Source organism: Onthophagus taurus, chromosome 3 (genome assembly GCF_036711975.1).
Source record: "Onthophagus taurus isolate NC chromosome 3, IU_Otau_3.0, whole genome shotgun sequence".
Taxonomy (NCBI): Eukaryota; Metazoa; Arthropoda; class Insecta; order Coleoptera; family Scarabaeidae; genus Onthophagus; species Onthophagus taurus.
The window spans coordinates 17226607-17248071 of NC_091968.1; the positions used below are offsets into that span (position 1 = coordinate 17226607).

At 33.7% G+C, this 21465-nt stretch overlaps 1 protein-coding gene across 2 annotated transcripts in view; it reads right to left on the reverse strand.

The window, feature by feature from the left end:
- The window catches only part of LOC111428130 (Ran-binding protein 16), a 43887-nt gene extending 26710 nt beyond the window's left edge, over positions 1–17177 (reverse strand). For both annotated transcript variants that reach the window (XM_071194947.1, XM_071194946.1), the window contains exons 1-2: positions 17065–17177; positions 16439–16846 (exon numbers count right to left, since the gene is read on the reverse strand). In XM_071194947.1, coding sequence (XP_071051048.1) covers positions 16439–16846; positions 17065–17079 — 423 coding nt within the window. In that variant the 5' untranslated portion in view covers positions 17080–17177. The remainder of the gene's footprint in view (positions 1–16438; positions 16847–17064) is intronic.
- Between the last annotated feature and the right edge of the window lie 4288 nt (positions 17178–21465).

Sequence of the window (21465 nt, forward strand, 5' to 3'; positions counted from 1 at the left end):
ATTCAAAAAAAAATGAGATATAGCTGTTTCAAGTTTCTGGTATTGAGTATAATATTACGAACACCCTGTAGAAGGTTACCAGATTTTTATAGGGGCATGAACTTACTGTAACTATGCATTAATAATCTACAAAAGATTTGCTTCGTCGGGTCTTAAATAAATTGGGTATGCTTTCTTTTATAGACACGTGCAGACGGAGATTTTTTCACAAAATGTTGAATATTTCAAAAACGGTAAAATTTTGGTATAGGTAATGCTTAACAAAAAGTATGTCGAATTTTAAGGGTAATTCAAAAATGTAATAAAATATGGGGTGTTCCATTTAAATTTACGAAGTTGTACCTTGTACTTTGTTTTTGCAACACCCTGTATAAACAAAAATATTTTTAGATTATGCACCTTCGAGCACCAAACAACTTTATATGTAAACATTTTCTTCTAGCGACACCCTGTAAGGAGATATCGTCCGATATCGCACTAATTGGACACTCTGTATATATACACTAATTCGAGTTGAAGGTAGAACGACGCGCTAGCCATTAAGCAATTTAAGACGCAGAGACTCTTTAAAAGTGCGAAACGATGGTTGAGCAAAAAGCAGACTGTATTTATTCAAAACACATGCCGCGTTATAACTAAAAGACCTCTTGAACAATTGGGTACGGTGACGAGGAATATCAATGAGGTCCTTACGCCGTACATTAATATTATTAATGTCCGTTCTGTAAGTAATTTTGTTGGTGAGGTAAGGTAGCTTACTTGACACAACTTTATAAAGAAAACAACCAAAATGTAACTGACGACGACTTGACATACTCAGCCACTTCAACTCCCCCAGCTTATACGACACTTTCTGACGTCGGCGTATACCAAATATAAAATGGATAAACTCGCAAAGATTCTTTTTAATATCGGCGTTCAAGATTTGCCTATGAGCAAACAGCATTTTCAATTTTGCGTAAGCACGCCTGATCAGCTCACTTGTGTTACGTGTAAACCTTAAGCTGTCGTCAATGTAAAGACCAAGATCCTTGACACAGACCTTCCTCTCCAATTCAATTCCATCTATAAAGATATGGGCCATAATGCTGACAAGCGCTTTGGATTCCCTACCCACGAATACCACATAGACCGATTTATTCCCATTTAACAAAAGACCATGTTTCTTAGTAACATCTAAAAATTTATCGAAATCATTGTTTACATCTGCAACAGACTCTAGCACATTATTTGAGCTAATGCTGTGGTAAAGTTGTGTGTCATCCGCATAGATATGAAAATTTGAGCAAAAGCGGTCAAAGATCAACATTTGAGACGTATAGATAGTGAACAAAAGGGGACCCAATGTAGAGCCTTGCGGCACACCAGACCTCAATACGGCAGGATCCGACACATCATTATCAATAACCACATAGTGACTTCTCCCGCACAGATAATAATTAAAAAAATTTAAGGCTGTATTATTGAACCCAATATTATGAAGAATTGCTAATAGAAGTTGATGATTAATAGTGTCAAACGCTTTAGAGAAGTCAAGTAAAACCAAAACAGTAGCCGCGCCATTGTCCGTTGCAGACATAACATCATCAATAATTGTCGAAAGTGCGGTTGCATAACTATACCCAGGCCTAAATCCTGATTGGATGGAGGGCAGAATATGAAACCGTTCCAAGTGCTCAAGATACTAATTGGCCTCACATCTGAGAAGGAAGAAGCAGTCGATGACTTAGGTAGGTATAGGAACAACTTTGGCAGATTTCCATTTCTCAGGAAAGACACCAAACTCTAAACAAAAGTTAATTACATGCAGGAGGTAGGGAGTTATGTGTGGACAACAGAAACCCAACATCCTAAGGCTTATACCATCAATCCCTGCCACTTGACTCTACATCCTCGTCAAGATAATATTGATCTTAGATTCATTTACTTTTTGGAAAAAGAAATTTTTCACACCAGGTCTGACATTATTAGCATAAAAGTTGTGCACGTCCGGGTCGACCTCCGCAGATCGTCCCGAAATCGAAGAAAAGTACTCATTCAAAGGTTCAACATCTCTCAGACTCGTCGGTAGGCAGGGTTTTTTTTTATTGTAAATATTCAACTTGCGCAGCTCCCTCCACAAATTTTGAGCTCTTTTTTCACACTTAATTGCATTAGTCGTATAATTCCGCAATTGCTTATAATAGTCCAAGTGAGCTACATGATTAGTGCGTTTGAATTTATTTAAAGCTTTGTCACGCAACGACATCATCAATCTTACATTATTTGTAATCCACGGACTAGACTGTCTAGGAATAATTGTACAAACTGGCGCATGTATATCGAAAAGATTGGAGATATTACAGCTTAGGAAATCGACCATATCATCCACACTATCCATGTGAAATATTAAATGCCAATCAATTTTGGCTAAATCCCGAGAAAATAATTCATAGTCGAAGAGTCTATACGAACGAAATGACACTGGCTTCCCAAGTTGCACCTCAGCCTTCAATTTTAATTCACTAATCGCGCTCGAACTTTAAATTTAAATGAAACAAGTTAAAAAATGGACTGCACGAGGTTCTCCTCTTCCTCAAAGTACTTAAGAAATTCATTTTCTCGATAAAAACAGGAATGGCTAACAAGTTTTTTCTTTCAATGAAGCCCAACAATTTACTTGCCTCTTTCGAAAAGGCCAGATCTTTAATTTCAATCTGAAAGGACTGCTGAAGCGAATGATTGCAAGTGATTCGTTTCAGCAGGTTTTATATTCGGTATCGGAGCCTTAAACTTTTGGTTGTTCCGAGTCTGACACCTCTCAAAAGAGAACTGACAATTCAGTAGGAGGCAAAGGTATTGACACATCAGATACATGACGATCGGGGCGTATAGCCGATAAAAGTTTTTCTGCCCAACATAGGTATCAACATTCTTAGTAATCACATAATCAAGAAAAGTACTGATGCTGTTAGTAACGAGAGTAAACTGAGTTCTATTTCATAGAACTAAATTCTTAATTTCTTTGTGGCAACATTACCAAAATCCAAAAAATGTATATTACAGGTCATCTAGAAAGAGTCATTGTTTGTTTTCCTTATCGTAATGTGTCGGATATTAGCAAAAATAAAAAAAAAGTATATCTGGATCCTTTTCTGACAAGTACAAGGCGTTATTCAGCGTGTCGGAAAGTCCTGCAAGACTTTAACATCTCTAAAAGCCTTAAGTTTTCTCGACTAATTGCTGAGCGAAACCGTGACGCGGAAATGATATGGGTTAAATAACATCTTCCAAAAACATGCTTGATTATTGATGTTTTATATAGACCCCCCCAATCAAACGTGGACATATTTGTTCAGGTTCTGGATTCGTGTATATCTTAGTTTTTAAGAATATGTGATGATTTGATGATTGTGGGTGATTTCAATATTAATGTTTTGGATGGAGACGCGCCGTCTTCCAGGCTTTTAGAGGACCTCATGAGTGCGTACGGTTTGCTTCAGATTGTGAACTCACCTACTAGGGTAACTGCCTTTAGTTCTACTCTCATTGATCTTATTTTGGTGACGGAAGGTATTGTGGTGCGGGAGTGCGGTGTTCGGGAATTTTTTAAGTTCTTGGATCACATTTTGACTTTCTGCGCCATTTTGTATGAACACTTCAAGCCCCCTCTACTCTTTAAAACTGTCTGGGATTATGGCTCTGCAGATCGGGTTGCTCTTGAGAGGGACCTGGAGATGCTGCCATGGATGGATATTATTTATACGCATGATGTTAACGATAAATTGAGAACTTTTAATGAGCTCTCTGTGTTTTATGTACACATTCCTAGTAGAGTGGTGAGAGTATCCAGCCCTCGGCCTCCTTGGTTGACGAGCACTATTAGAGAAATGATTAAACTTCGTGACAACTCGTATAAGAGATTCAAGCATACCAGGCTGGATTCTCATAGGGATTATTATAAAAGCTTGAGAAACTATGTTACAACCGCTATCAGAAGGGAAAAAACGACCTACTTTGACTCGCAGCTCTCCCCAAACACTTCCCCCGAGTATATGCGTCGCATTAGGGAAAACGTAAATATTACTAAAGGTAAGGGTATTATCCCGGAGTCGTTGGCCAATGCAAATGAGATTGCGAATCATTTCGGTGACGCTGTTCCTCAAACTGATATCGACTGTGATGTGTATCAATACTACAATAACACACAAGGTTACTGCTTTTCAAACTGAATTCTCCTTCTGGGCTATAACGGAGGGCGATCTATACTCCATGTTGATTAGTATCTCTTCCAATGCCGTTGGAAAATCTAGATATATTTTACATATCGTAAATTTTTGTTTAACAGAAAATGTATACCCTACCATCTGGAAACAGTCTATTGCTGTTGCAATTCCCAAAAAAACCAAATCCTTCCGATTATAGCGATAGAACGGTGAAAGAAATGATGAAAGGCTATTTGTCTTCTACCCGGCCTTTCCTAGGTTGTTGAAAAAATTGTGGATCGTCAGCTGCGAACACACCTAACTGAATATAATCTTCTGCCTGATTTCCAATCGGGTTTTTCGTGCGCTACTTCTCTTTTAAACCTTACGGATGACATTGTGCGTTCCTCTGATTCCAGCCTTCTAACAACCCTGGTGACACTTGACTATTCTAAGGCATTTGACACTATCAGTCATCAAATGTTGCTTGCTGTTCTTAGGTTTATGGGTTTTGGCCATGAATCCGTTGATTTCTTTCGACATTATTTGGAGGGCAGAAGTATGAGGGTGCGTGTTCGTGATTCTACTTCTCGTGAATTTTACACTCCTACAGGTGTGCCGCAGGGTAGTATTTGCTGTCCTATCTTATTTGTCCTATATACTAGTGCCTTCTCGTTATACGTCCGTTACTGTAAATTACAAACTGATGGGGATGATACACAACTATATGTGAGCTTTCCGTTGTCAGAGATTGAAAATGCAAATAGTAGTTGAAATTAAGATATCGAACGCGTGGTGAATATTTCGGAAGGGCACGGTCTATTGATTAATGGTACGAAATCATTAGCTATTATATTCGGTAGAAGTAAAGACGACCCGAACTTTATTTTATTATGAAATGACAAATCTCGAAGGACGAAGAGTTTGCGGTGAGAATTGGAAAAATTTAGATAGTACTGTTTTTGAAGCTTACGTAGAATTGTTGTTACTTGCTGGGGTTTATCGGTCATATATGGGGAATCTACGAAAAGCTTGTGGGATAAAGAAACTGATAGAAATATATTTAGAACAACTATGTGATTGGAAATATTTTGAATGATATCTCGTGTAATTCGGTTTGATGACAGAAATACAAAGCAAGAAAGAAGCCGTACTGATAAGCTTGCCCCTATTCGAGAAATCTGGGAAAAATGGGTGGATGTTTTCCAAAATTGTATAATGTTGGAGTAAATTTTACTATTGACGAACAGTTAGTAGGATTTAGAGGGCGCTGCCCTTTCAAACAGTACATTCCCAGCAAACCGGCAAAATATAGAATTAAAGTTTGGACCCTTTGTGATAGTGAAACTTCTTATGCTTTGAAATTACAAATATATGCAGGAAAAGTACCGGGTGCAGCTCCTGAAAAAATCAAGACATGCGGGTTGTATGCGATCTTAGTAGCGAACTCAGAGGTCACAATCTAGCTTGCAATAATTTCTTTACGACTTACAATCTGGGGCAGTCTTCTGAAAAAAAAATTACGATGTTGGGTACTATAAGAAAAAACAAGTCTGAACTTCCAAAGTCCATGGTAAATAAAGAAGTATATAGTTCTTCCTTTTATTTTACGAATGACACTACCGTAGTCAACTAGATTCCCAAAAGAAACAAGAACGTAGTTCTGATGTCTACCTTACACCACGACAAACAAATTAGTACCAGGGATGACAAAAAACCGCAAATAATATTAGACTATAACGCTACAAAAGGAGCTGTTGATACTCTAAATCAGCTGATAACCACATACACCTGTAAGCGTAAAACAAATCGCTGGCCTATGATAGTATTCTATAATATGCTTGATACCTCAGCTTATAATGTCTTTGTTCTATGGAGGAGTATAGATCCAAATTGGAACGCGAACAAGCTAACTAAAAGAAGAATATTTTTAGAAGAATTAGGAAAATCTCTAATACAAACCCATATAAGAAGCAGAACACATATGCCAAGAATAGAGGAATCGCGAAATATTGTGCAAAGAATTCAAAACAATGGAAGTGCATCTTGTTCCGTTATAAATGTGCCACAAACAACTACTTTAAAAGCCGTTGTAAATTTTGTCCTTCAAGTAAAGACAATAAAACAAATATAGTGTGTAACAATAATCATAAATATCTTTGTAAAACTCACTGTTCATACTTCTGTCCAAATTGTAAAACATAAAAATACCTTTCTATAACAATATTTCATTGTTATTCGTAATTTCTAAGTTTTAAAGAATATTATTTGTTAGTTTTGCGTTAAATAAACAGTTGACAAAAAATCAGTTGTAAATTGACCGACTAAATTGTTTATCGAAGCGCCGTCAAAGCCCACTAGCCTACTAGTAGGTACGCAATCGAAAAACTTATATATTTATGCTTTGTATAAACATATGTCTCAGCGACACAAAAAACTGCTGTTGGTAGAGAAACCGAAAAGCAGCGAGTAACATTTTTAGCATGCACTAATGCTATTGGTACTCATAAAGTAAAACCATTGGTTATTGGCAAAGCTGCAAAGCCAAGGTCATTTACAAGCTTCAATTGTCCTGTCGACTATGATCATTCAAAATCAGCTTGGATGACTGCTGTGATTTTCAAACAATGGTTTCATTATTCGTTTATACCTCAGATAAATTTTAATTTTCGCCTTTCTAAGTCTTAAATAAATTTTGTACTTGAAGGTCAAAAAGTTTCAAAAGGATAGCGGTCTCCCGGTTAAAGCTTTACTTCTACTGGATAATGCGCCGTCTCATCCCAATGATGAATTGAAAAGTGAGGATGGGCAAATTGTTACAATGTATCGCCCCCATAATGTCACACCACTTATACCACCGATAGACCAAAACGTTATTAGATTAACGAAATTACACTACAGAAACAGTCTTGTATCCACTATAATAGCAAACGACACTAATGTTTTCGATGCTTTGAAAAAGTTAATTATCAAAGAAGCAGTAATCAACTTAATGGTAGCTTGGAACCATCTTAATCCTGAAATTATAACAAAATGTTGGAGGAATATTTTAGATGGGGTCGCGTCAAATTTGGATGATGACGAAAATGTGCCACTCGCCATTCTACAACGTCAGTGGGTTAATGAGAACCCAGTGTCCAAATCGCTTGAAGTTCTGCGAACATTGGCACCCAAAGTAAGTCCTTTCTGTCGATTATATCCATATACATTTGTCCTAATTTATGAATGTTTATTTATAGGCTTCATTTGAAGAATCTGATGTATTAGAATGGAGTCAACGTGATAACGACTTTGAAGAATGCCATGGTGATGAGGCCATCGCAAAAGATCTTGAGCCGTTAAACAAAATTTCATTAGATAGTGCTATAAACGCTTTGAATCTAGTAGCTCAGTGGGCGGAGGAGACTGACGTTGACTATACTATACTATACTTTACTATTTTTTAATAAGTGTTACATATTGTTTTATGTATTAGTTTTGTTAATTCTAATTCATTTATAATTATAAGTGTTTATTATACAGTTGTTTCATCAGGAATGGTACATACGTTAATATGTTATAGATTTGTTCATTTTAAGCAGAAAAGTTCCAAAAAACATGTACTCAATTCTGAAAGGTACTGAGATACAGCCAGTTAATGCATAAATTGATATCACGCACGGCTATTCTGAAATAGCCATTTCTCAATGTTTGACATTTTACATTATTTGGTTGACTTGTCGACTAAGTTGTTGATAATGCCACACATATTGACTCAACATGCAGGTGTGCAAACTCTGAATGAAATTGATCAAATTCTTCAGTCGGTAGAATGCAGTCCATCTACCAGTACAAGAAGACTTTCTGTTCGTCTTGGTGTTCCTCATGTAAAAGTATGGAGAACATTGCGTACTCATGGCTTGTATCTATTCCATGTTCAACCAGTACAACACCTTGAACCAACAAACTTTGCCAGGAAATTGGAATTTTGTGGATAACTAACCGCCGGTTGGTTCCTGTGATACTTTTTATTGATGAAGCCACTTTCCCCCGTAATGGAAACAATAACAGTCGAATTGATCACCGTTGGTTTGAGGATAATCCGCATGCTAGTGTTGAAACAAATTTCCAGGTAAAATTCTCTGTGAATGTATGGTATGGAATGATTAGCAATAACTTAATTGGGCCTTTCGTACTACCCGAGCGTCTAACAGCGGACAGATATTTAGAGTTATTGCGCAATGAGCTTCCAATACTGTTGGAAGATATTCCGTTGGCTACCAGAACCAATATGATGTTGGAAGGAATATGATGGAAGAACCAATATTCTTCCAGCATGATGGGGCCCCTGCTCACTACGGCCGTCAAGTGAGACCAAACCTTTGCGGAACGGTGGATTGGTCGTGGGGGTCCTATCAGTTGGCTAGCTCGGTCACCGGACCTTAATCCGTTAAATTACATAATGTGAGGATGGCTGAAAAGCGATGTTTATCAAGTATAAGTAAACACGCGTAATGAGCTAATCGCTCGTATTATGGCCAGTGCTGCACGAATCAAGGCACATCAACATAAATTACGCAGCACAGTGCGTGATATCTGCAAGAGATCAGCCAAGTGCATCGAGTTAGGCGGTGGGATATTCGAACCCTTCCTTTACAGTCAGAATTTCGATATTTTATGTACACATTTAAATAAATCAGTTTATGCATTAACTAGCTGTATTTCAGTTACCTTTGAGAATTGAGCACATGTTTTTAGGAACTTTTCTGTTTAAAATGAAGAAATCTATAACATATTAACGTATGTACCATTCCTCATGATACACCCTGTATATTAGACAATCCGTGTTTTTTTTATTCACACTATCGCGTGTCTTTCGCACTTAAAAAAATAGGGTGCCATTTAAAAAGTAGGTCGTGACCTTCATATGACCTTAAAAATAAGGTCAAGGTCAAAAAATGTTATCGTCATAAGGTTTCCCCTTTCGCACAGAACAACGTTCATTTGAAATAATTAAACGTATATTTATGCTTTTATTGATATTTTAATTGTACACTCTGCCTGACGCGTTTCGGCGATCTACGCCATCTTCGGAGGCTTTCGTCCTGTTTTGTTATGTTATGTAGTACATTTATAAAATATTAGTTTCCTTCTTATATATATGTTGATAACAAGGATCCACACCATGAACTTTCATTTGGTTCATTTTTATGTCAAATGAACCGTTTTCGAGATAATCGCTTGTCTCACGTTAAATGGACCCTGTATTATGTACATAATATTTCCAAGTGTAGATTTTCTTAAATCCTTTTTTAATTTGTTTTAGTTGATTTAGGGCCGGTTGTACAATATACCAATAAATCTGTCTATTAACTATCCGGCCGATAAACTTATCGGGAGGATAAAGATATTCGCTGTTGTCCATTTTTTTTTTTTCGGGAGGATTGCTATCGCCTAAATAAGACTCGGTTGGTAATACTTTTTCCCCATATCTAGTAATTTGTGCCGTAGATTGGTAACGCTAACGTCTTTCTTTGAAATTTGAACTGATTTTGACAATAATAATAATTGTGCAATTAGCATTTTAAAAAATATCGAAAAATGTTTAATTTGTACGATTCTAGTACCAGCAGCGAGTCCGAAAACGAATTTTTAGTTAATGTTTTTAAGTAAAAGAAAAGAATAAGAAATTAAAGAACGACGTAACCACATGGCGCAGTGGGATGAAACGGATTTTTTAGACGGTTTCGGTTAACCAAAAAAAGTTAAGAAAGAAAGAATTAAAAAGAATTAATAGTTAAGATTAAACATGCATTTCTCATAAACAGAGTTAAACACATATATTATAAAATTGGTAAAATAATTAACCTAAACAATCACTGTGAAATTGTGATGGTGTTCCATCGCAGCTTAGTTTTATCAAATTTCTAGTTCTTTCATGTAACGGGTTTAACTTTTCTTCACATGGACCTCCACCAGTACCTATCACATCAGTGCGGTATTTGGCAATGGCTTGACATCTTTTTTTAATGTTTCGTATTTACTGCGAAGCTGTTCCCGTGTACGGTTTGTCGTGCCGGTTGAATTAAAAGTTTGACAAATCTTTTGCTATGCCGCTTTCTAAAATACAAGATATGTGATAAATAATTACCAAGTAGGTTATGCCTTCTGATTCCAAGTGACCGCATCTGTTTTTTTATTTTCTATAATATTAGCTAGATTTTCTGCAGTTTCAATTAATCGCCAACAGTCCTCTTGTGTATAATTAGTAGCACGTTTATTTTTTTTCCTTCCAGAACAACAAACTAAACAAACTTTTTCACGACAGACAACGTTTGTTAATGTTGTTATATAAAAACCTTGGTAACCATACATATCTGGCAGATAACCGCCTTATCGGCACCTTTGTATCTTTTCTAATTGGATAATCAATAAGCTGTATTTCCTGAACCTTACAGTAGTGGAATGGGTAAAGCTGCTGCTGTCGAAGAATACGCCACACAGTCGTTTTTGACGTCCCAAATTGCCTAGCCAAGTACTAGTGGTACTATTTTCATCTACATCTAATTGAGGATTTCGAACTGATCTTGGGTTGCTGTTGTTCACAAAATTATGTTTAAGCGATCCATTTTCTCTTAATCGGGTTAATTCGTGAAAATGTTTTTCTATTAGGGGTTCTACGGTTCGGGAATTTTTGCCGATAACGGTTAGCGGCTGCTACGGAGTTTCCAAGACACTCAACCAATGTTAAAAGCATATCGGTTTGTTCTCCAAACGTGTAAGTTTCCATTTCGAACACTACAAGTTTTTTAGTTTTTGTGGAAACGACTGAGCGTGTTCATAACTGTCAATGAATTCGTTTGTCAATGGGGCCGTTACGCTCAATGAAATAGAAAGACCGTCTTTCAAAAAATCGATAAACTATGTAAAAATAGAAGGATTGGCAACATTTTCGGATCCTAAAATTGTTTAATTTTCGCTATAATTATTAAAATTCAAAATCCTCTTTATAAAAGGTTTGGTGACGTTAATTACTTTACTTTTATCCACAGATTCAGATTTTACAATAAAATATACAAACGGCATTTCAAAAAAGTGCGGCAGTTATTTTATCGACAGAACATAACGATGACAAAATAAGTGGAGAAAAAACTGATTACAAACCAGACATTATCTTATAATAGAATAAAACAAAGGGTGCAGTGTGGACACAACAGATAAATTAGCAAAGGAAAGGGTGGCATCAACGGAAAAAAATCCTTATAAGTAAAGTGGGCAAGAGAAGCAGCTGGAAATTATTTTGAAGTTCCTAATTCGGCCGCTAGGGGGCGTAACTGCCATAGAGAAACATAAAATTCACGCTATCTCAGAACGTTAGACGATGAGCTATAACTTTGACAACATCATTTAGTAGCTTGGATAATACCGCATCGCTTTTGGTTTGCAATATTTCTCATATCTGTCATAATCAGGGAGGGGGAGACCAATGCGTTTTCAAATGTTTACATTTTAGTACCTCCTGGACCATTCAACCGATTTGAATATTTTTGGTCTTGTTTGAAAGAGCATTTCATGCTCTTTTAAAAGATATTTTTAGGGATAGATTTATTTATTTATTTATTCACACCAATTTTTTAGGGATAGTTAAAGATAGTTAAAATAATGTGTGTCATGGAAACAAAGTAGGTAAATTAACTAATGTTTTAGTTTATTAATGTTTTTTAGTGTAAATAACAAAAGAAAAAAATTAAGGAAATTGTTGAAAATATAGAAAATTTTTCTAGCATAATTCTGACTGATAAATTATTGATCGAGTAATGGTGTTTAAGAACGGCCTTATGTCATTACAAGCATTCCTAATCCTATACAAGTCTGTCTCATACAAGTTTTTTTCAAATATCTCCACATAAAAAAAGGCTAAACTATTAAGATCTGCAGATCGTGGGACCATGCGACCATCTTTCAGGAAAATGGTTGTCTAACCAATTTCTTACCACCCTACCATAAAAAGCTGCGCAACCATCAAGTTGAAACCAGGCCTTTCTTCTTAAAGCTAAATCAATGTCATCCCACATATTAGCATGTTCAGCTACCAAAAATTGCAAGAACGCCGCAGCGGTTGGTTGTGGTGGCAAAAAGTATGGCCCGAAAAGATGATTATTGTAAACACCTATCCAGACTTTGACACTAAATTCATGTTGGAAGTTTCGTGGCCGAATTGCATAGGGGTTGGTTTTCATGCACCCAAACATGTAAATTATGAAAGTATACAATCCTACGTCTTGTGAAAGACGATTCATCGTTCCACATTACATTATTTAAAAAATCTTGATTGTTGGCTGATGCTTTAGCAATCCACCGACAAAACGTTACACGCCGTTCTTCATCACCTGGTTGCAATCTTTGCAAGGGTTGTAAATGATAAGCATGTCTTTGACATCTTTTAAAAGGCGATAAACACGCGCCCTAGAAATTTGAAAGGCATTCGAAATTTTTTTAATACTCGTAGTGGGGTCTCCGTCGAACTCACGCAAAATTCTTCTTCTAAAGTTTCTTTGCAGCCTAACATTGTCATTATTACGATCTACCCGTCATTATTTAACCCTTGTTGTTCATCTATTTGTCTATGTATAGGGTGTCCCAATTTCGATGTCCGCATAGGCTATCTCCGAAACTAAAAGAAATAGAAAAAAAGTAGCTTACATGTCATGATCTCGTTTTTCGAGAAAATGTTAATGCCGAAAACTCCGAACAGCTATCGCTGTTGTTTTCGCCCTATCGGCAAAAACTGAAAATTTTGCGAAAACGACAATCGCGAATATGTCACTTATTATCAACGATGGAGTATTATAAATAAAACATTAGATGGGCAACTTTTTACGAAGAATTCAGTGGCGTAGGTAGAATTTTTTTCCCATCTTTTATTTTCGAGATTTTAGACGTAACTTTAAATTTTTAAATGGGAACCACAGTTGGCTATGACCTAAAATAATTTGTTATTTTCTTCTGATAACAAATATATATAGTTTGTGGGGTATATTTGTTATAGTTATTGAATAATTAACAGAAATTCATTTTGTTCTATCTAAAACTAATGTATGTATTTTAAAAGTTAATGTTGCTATGGTGATAACCATACATACATACTATGATGGAACATAACGTATCAATTTTTTTTGTTCTTTCTGAACCTATTGTATGTATTTAAAACTTAATGTTGTTATGGTGATAACCATACCATGATGGAAAACATTGTTTCCAAGTATTGCTAAAGTTTGTAGCAGTATTTAAAAGTTCACTAACAACTCTGGCATTATGTGCTGGTGCTCCGTCATATTGAAAATATATCATTTGGACATTGAGAAATTGTCGACCAAAGGCTCAATGTGCTGCCTGAATATATTGAGGTATTTACCATAGTTTAAGTTTTTATGGTAGATACTTTATGCCAAAATTCTATTATCTAAAAGGGCAGACCATACATTGAACCCTAATCTTCTTTGAACACTCAGAGACTTCATCGGTCCAGATGACATTTTGAACCAACAACAGATTATTTAATTTTTCTAAATATCATCTACAAAATTCTAATCTTACATTAACAGCACGTAAATAATGAGTTAGCCCCGCTTTGTATGGTTTATAACGTTGACACAACACATTGACTTCATCCTCTTGCAGGTCATTTTGATATGTTTTTGCACGTGGTTTGGGGAAGGACCAAAAATCTATTAAATTTTCTGCTAATCGGCTGAAGGTTCTTACGTGCGGTTGTCTTCTTTCCAGATACCTTGTGAAATATAATTCCGCGGCTAACGTCGCATTCTTATCTGATAACATATAGCATTCCATTATGTTACAGTTTTCATAATTTTCGAAATTCATTGTAAAGTTTTATTCAGTTTTGTTATACTTTGACACTTAACATGCTGGTGCTTCGTACCAGCACATAATGCCAGAGTTGTTATCGAATTTTTAAATACAAACTTAAGCAATTATGATACATTATGTGCCATCATAGTATGTATGGTTATCACCATAGCAACATAACTTTTAAATACATACATTAGTTTTAGATAGAACAAAATGAATTTTTGTTAATTATTCAATAACTATAAGAAATATACCCCACAAACTATATATATTCCTTATCAGAAGAAAATAAAAAAATTATTTTAGGTCATAGCCAACTATGGTTTCCATTTAAAAAAATAAAGTTACGTCTAAAATCTCGAAAATAAAAGGTAGGAAAAAAATTCTACCTACGCCACTGAATTCTTCGTAAAAAGTTGCCCATATAATGTTTTATTTATAATACTCCATCTTTGATAATAAGTGAGATATTCGCGAATGTCGTTTTCGCAAAATTTTCAGTTTTTGCCGATAGGGCGAAAACAAAAGACGATAGCTGTTCGGAGTTTTCGGCATTAACATTTTCTCGAAAAACGAGATCATGACATGTAAGCTACTTTTTTTCTATCTCTTTTAGTTTCAGAGATAGCCTATTCGGACATCGAAATTGGGACACCCTGTACTTTCACAAACACAGAAGGATGCGGACGGATGTCTTCTATTTGGATATCTTCTCCTATACTGTAGGCCCTAGAAGTAGTCCTAGAGTCTAGGGCTACTTCTGCTGAATTTCCGTTCGCAAACCGATAAACAAAATGAATATCCGCTAACTCTTGGTTAAGAAAAATACACGGCATTTTATAAAGTTTTAAATGAACAAAAAACAATTTAACACGATTAAGAAAAAGAGTAATGAATTTAGCACGTTAATAAATAAGAAAATTAAATTTAACACGTTAACGAATAAGAAAAATTAATTTAACACTCTGATCAACAACTACTGGTAATTTGACACTTGATACAATAAACTAAAATATAAGTGAACTTACCTACTTCATTTCAATGGTAAACATTATTATACCTATCTTTAACAATCCTCTAAAAAAATTGGTCTATATCGAATAATAAAAAGTGGATTATCTTGAAAACGATCAACTTTAGCGCATTTTGATAAGAGTACCCTTTGTGCTTCAAAAAGTACAGAGAATAAGAATTTTTCTTCAAAAATCCAAAAAGTATACTGTCAGAAAAGTTATTGCTATTTGAATCCGTAAAAAATACGTTACAGAACGCCCTCTACCGGCTATAGTAAAACGGATTCCATAATCGTCTTTCTCATGCCAAAAAACCTTCGTATACCAAATTTGAATAGAATCGGTTGAAATACACGTGTAATATTAAATAAAAATCAATTAAAAAATTTAACTTAAATACCTGAATCTTCTAAACAAAGCGTTTGTCGACCTATGTTTATATGAAGTTTTTGTGTTAATTTTAAAAGATCTATCGACTGTTAAAGTCCTGCTACAAAAACCTGAAACACCTGTATATTGGGACATAATAGAATTTATATACAGGCTGTTTCGGTGACTCGAAAGAAACTTTGACTCGCTATATTTCGTTAAGGAGGCATTTGCGACCCCATGTATACTAAGACTTTTCATCTTAATTTTTGATGTATTACCTGCCCTAGAAGTCTGTCAGCGGTTTTTTGAATCACCCTGTATATAAAAACAGAAAAACAAAAAGTCTAGGGGGTCGATGATCAAGTCGATCTTGATCAAAAATTAGTGGGCACCACTGCTGTCATTTAAAAAATTGGGCGTGACCTTCATACGACCATGACAATAAGGTCAAGGTTAAAAAATGTTATCGTCATATACTTAACCCCTTCGCACAAAACAACTTTCATTTTTCCAGTTTTATGTAAAATGAACCGTTTTCGAGATATAAGCTTGTCTTAAGGTAAATGGACCACCTGTATGTATAATCTTCAAAGAGGTGAGCATGTATCACCTCTTGACAGAGAATTGTGGTTATCAATTAAACCAAATTAATTAATACTACTAAGTACTAATTATTTACAATGATAAATGCGCATCAAGAGTGAGGTTAAATGAAAATGTTACATAAAATCCTTTAAATAAGCTTAAAAATTATCAAAAAATTCCTAATACATAGGAATTTCTGTATGTAATGACTTACATATGAATCACCTTTGTCGAATTCTCAACAATTCATTGAAATCAATTTCAACACTTCAAATCAAATAATAATAATATAAAATTATAAAACCTTAAAAATAAAAAAAAAAATAATTTTAATATTTTAAAGCTTAGATTAACATTAAAATAAGATAAAAAGATTATTTGAAACAAAAAAAATTATATAATACTTTATCAAACACATTTTTATAAACCTACCTGAAGGAACTTGGAGATATCATTAACAACATTTCGAAACACAAACTCTTCTTTATGGGTATCGAACCATCCAAGTTTAGTAATCCGAGCGAAAAGAGTGACCAGCGTTTGAATAACAAAATTGGATAGTTTCGGTCTTGTTGCCAAATAATTGAGGACATAATTTCGAATGTCAACGCGTTGTTGAAGACTTAAACCTTGAGCACTTCGCGATACTAACTTTGTAAGGGTGGTAGCGGCCAACAGCTGAGCGTACCCTGAATCTCCTCGATCCAATAAAACTTGGCATTTTGTAAGGGCATCGGGGCCGTCTTGAAATACAACTAACGTCTTTTCAGCTTCCGCACGAGCCACACTATCCTGGGACTCATATAATTGTTTGCAAAGTAACTCAAGTTGCCGAATTTCCTACAAAAAAAAATTTTAGGGGTTAGATTTTAAGGTGAGCTTGTCAAATACATTTTTTTTATTCAATAATAAACTAGTTTATTGGTTATAACGATTAGGAATTTGTTTATAGGGAAAGTTTAAACGATTAACAATAAAATTAGTTAAAAAAGGGTTCGAAATACCGAGTTTTTGGATCATGTATTGAGGTGTCAAAGAAAGTTAATGCAAGTTAATACCTGTTCGTCTGCCATTGTTGGCGTTTTTCATTTGTTTCGGTTGTGTTTTATTCAAGAATTTTGTTGCTGGTTTTCAGTTGTTCTGCCTCAAAAACAACATAGCGAATCGAATGTAATCAAGAACGGAGCGCCATCTAGTTAACCTAAGTACCCTTAAACGCCGGCGCGGTAAATTCTAATATTTAGGGTTCAAGCACTATGATTAATTAATATTTTAGTTATGCACAAACTCTTTTCAAATTTTCCGTTATGTGTAAAAAAAATAACGAGTATTATCATAAATTAAATGTCAATTTTGACAATTGACTTTAACCTGATAAATATTAAATATAGCGATCTCTAACATTTTTTTAAAGTACTAAATTATGCGAAAGCGATAATTTCAAGTTTATCTTCAAAATTATCTTAATCTATTGTTTTAAAATCGTTGAATTATAAATCTTACACTTTCTATTCAAAATGGTTGTTCTATACACTCGAATAACCGATAAAATTACTTATAAAAAACACCAAAACAATCCAAATTGTTTTATCGTAATAAAAAATTAATAAATTGTTGTTTCTGTAGTACATACTATACGTGTTATTGTTTAATATTAATTTTTATGTTATTGTTAAATAATTAATCTCCTCGGCGTATTTAAAAAAGTTTATAAGAGATGGCGCTAATTATGTGTTTAAACGGGATTATTTTAAATTAAAAATTCATATAATTATTTGTATTCGTTTAATTTCTTGTTAATAAAACAATTTTTAGAATCATTAGAAATTATTTTTTAAACACAAACACTTAAAATTTAAATTAATCCTTTTAGTTTTGCAATTTCATAAGAGATGGCGCCCTAAGAAAAATGGGTTAAATCAAATTTTATTTAATTTTAATATTTAATATAAAAAATATTAAAAGAATCCAAATTGTTTTATCGTAACTAAAAATATGTAAATTATTTAATCTTTATTTTTATTTTATTGTTAAATAATTAATCTCTGTGACGTAATTTTAAAACTTTCTAAGAGATAAAAGGGATGAAATTCTCCATATTTCTCAATAAAATATATAAAAATAGAAAAAGTAAAAACTTTTTGTGAGAAATAATTAAATATTAAAATTTATTATTAAAGAGTAGACATGTTTTTCTAAGAGATGGCGCTAATCTTAATCATATTTAAATATATGATTAAATGGGATTACTTTTAATTAAAAATACATAAAATTGTTTATGTTCGTTTAATTATTTGTTAATAAAACAATTTTTAGAGTAATTAAAAATTAATATTTGAAAACAAAGCCTTAAAATTAAAAATTAATACTTAAATTTTGCAATTACATACGAGATGGCGCTCTAAGGAAAACTCGGAATCAATTTTATTTAATTTTAATTTTTTCAAATTTATTTTTATTACAACATTTTTTTATTCTCTATACTTTTTAAGCAAAAAGGGTACTCTTATCAAAATGCGCTAAAGTTGATCGTTTTCAAGATAATCCGCTTTTTATTATTCGATACAGACCAATGTTTTTAGAGGATACCTAAAGATAGTTAAAATAATGTGTACCATGGAAACAAAGTAGGTAAACTAATTAATGTTTTAGTTTATTAATGTTTTTTAATCTAAATAATAAGAAAAAAATTAAAGAAATTGTTGAAAATGTAAACAATTTTGCTTGCATAATTCTGACCGACGAATTACTTATTGAGTAATGGTATTTAAGAACGGCCTTATGTCATTACAATGATTCCTAATCCTATTAAAAGTTCATCTCTTGTGGGAACAGGTGTATCATACAATTTTCTACACAAAAAAGTCTAAAGTATTAAGTTTCAAAATAAAACCATTAAGGGACGATGAAATAATATATTTTATTGTTTCAGTGTTCTACAATTGTTTCGAACGTAGAACGTTCTTCATCCGGCACGACTAAAAATACATTTTAGAGAAGAAAAAACATTAAAAATAAAATAGCTAAAAACAAATTTAAAATATTTATCGTCAATTATTAAATAACGAAAAGATTATGCATTAAAGTCACACTCAATCAGGCGTTAAACAAGTTTCGATTAAAGGTGGGGGGCACATAGAAACCATATAAATGCGTTAATTATCCAAGTAATTATTATTGGAGTGTTAATGTTAAATAAGTGTATTCCTGCAAACAAAACAGACAAAAATCAGAAAAGAGTGGCGCGCAATCCGACAGAATGGCGACTTAGCAACGTTAAAATACTTTAATAAAATCTCTAGAATAAAAAGGGAAAGTGAAAAATTCCAAAGACCATCCAAAAACACAAAACTATCTCTAAACTCAAAAGGAATTTAGGAGGCACATGACAATTAAATTCAAAATATGAAAGTGAAAGAACATAGAATAAATGGCGTAAAAATACTTACCAAAAACGAGTAACAACCCTCGAGTAAGATAAACTGAAGTGCACTGACGCGAGAAGGCTAAAGTACAGCGCATGAATGGAAAATAAGAAAACAAGTTTTGAATAAGAAAGTGAAAAATAAGTGTGAAAATAACCAAATTGTATAAGAAAAATAGGGATTGAATTAATATTAAATATATGAGAGGAAAAAGCGTTTTTTATTATCGATATTGGTTAAATCATGTAGAAGCTTGTTGTCATTATCAGTATTTAGGGTTATGTGAAGTTCTTCAAAGAGGTCTAATTCGCGTGATTTCCTTAGGTTTTTAATTAATTTTACATTCCGAAACTCTACCTTGTGATTACTACACTTCATATGCTTGTACACTGAAGAATTAGCTTTCGTCATGTGCTCCCTAAACCTCGTATAAAGATTTCTACCCGTCTGGCCTATGTAAATCTTATCACATTCAGGGCATTCAATCCGGTACACACCACTCTGATCTTCACATTTAATCTTAGGTCTATTATTAATCTATGATAAATTTTATTATTTGAGACAAAAGCAACGTTCAAGTTATATTTATACAGATTCTTTTTCATTTTAAACTAAATTAAAGGAGAGTAAGGTAAGGATATATAGTTATTTTTAATTTTGTAATGTTGATATATGAGGTTAGTAATTTTAGAATTATGAACTAAATTATATATGTGTTGAATATCATGAATATTGTATCCGTTATTGATGCCAATTTTAACTATGGTTTTGATTTCCTTAGAAATACATTGTGAATTTAATGGTATACTGTAAAGCCTATTAAATAGAAATCTGAAGTTGGCGTGTTTATATTGCCTACAACTGTATGAACTATTAGGAATAACATTATCTGTAAAGGTTGGCTTTCTGAATATATTGAAGTCTAATGAACTTTTATTTAAATTTTTCTTTATGGTGAGGTCTAAGAAGTTAATACTGTGGTTTTTCTCTATTTCAGTAGTGAACTCTAATTGGCTTAGGTTGTTAATTATATTAAGCAGAGCTTTTAATTTTGCAGGATTACCTTTATAAATTATTAAAATATCATCGACATAACGGGCGTAAAAAATAATATCGCTTACAAAAAGTTTATATTTATCATTAAAGTTCTTTTTCAATGTGATTGATGTATATATTATGTAAGAAAGGATTCCTGATATTGAAGACCCCATGGGTAAACCGTTTTTCATTATGTATTGCTTGTTGTTGAAGCTGAAAAAATTCTGTTTACATACATGATCAAGCACCCTCAGAAAACTGTCGACCTCTAGCAGATCAATATCTAAATCTGTTGAATTTTCTATAAGAAAACTCTTTATCAGATCTATTGTAGGAATTATCGGTATATTAGAGTAGAGGTTTGTAATATCTAGCGAAATAAGTTTATGGCTCTTATCAATTTTAACATTTGAAAGTTTTTTGAACAATTCAACAGAGTTTTTTACAGTATATTGAAAGGTATTACTGAAGGTTTTGTATAGAAATCTTTGGATAATCTTGGCTATTCTGTTGGTCGGAGTATTGATGTTTCCTATAATAGGTCTAACGCTCTTATTTTCTTTGTGTAATTTAATAAGACATTTCATCTGCGGTGTTAACGGGTTCATCTCCACAGTTAAGAGTAGAAGATCTTAAAGTATTAAGATCTGCGGTCCACCACGACCAATCTATTTGTAGGAAAATGGTTGTCTAGCCAATTTCTTACCACCATCATCAAGTTGAAACCAGGCCTTTCTTCTTAAAGCTAAATCAATGTCATCCCACATATTGGCATGTTCAGCTACCAAAAATTGGCCCTAAAACATGATTATTACCAACACTTACCCAGACGTTGACACTAAATTCATGTTGGAAGTTTCGTGGCTGAATTGCATAGGGATACCAAAACATGTAAATTGTGAAACTTTACAATCCCATGTCTTGTGAAACACGATTCATCGTTCCACATTACATTATTTAAAAAATCTCGATTATTGGCTGATGTTTTAGCAATCC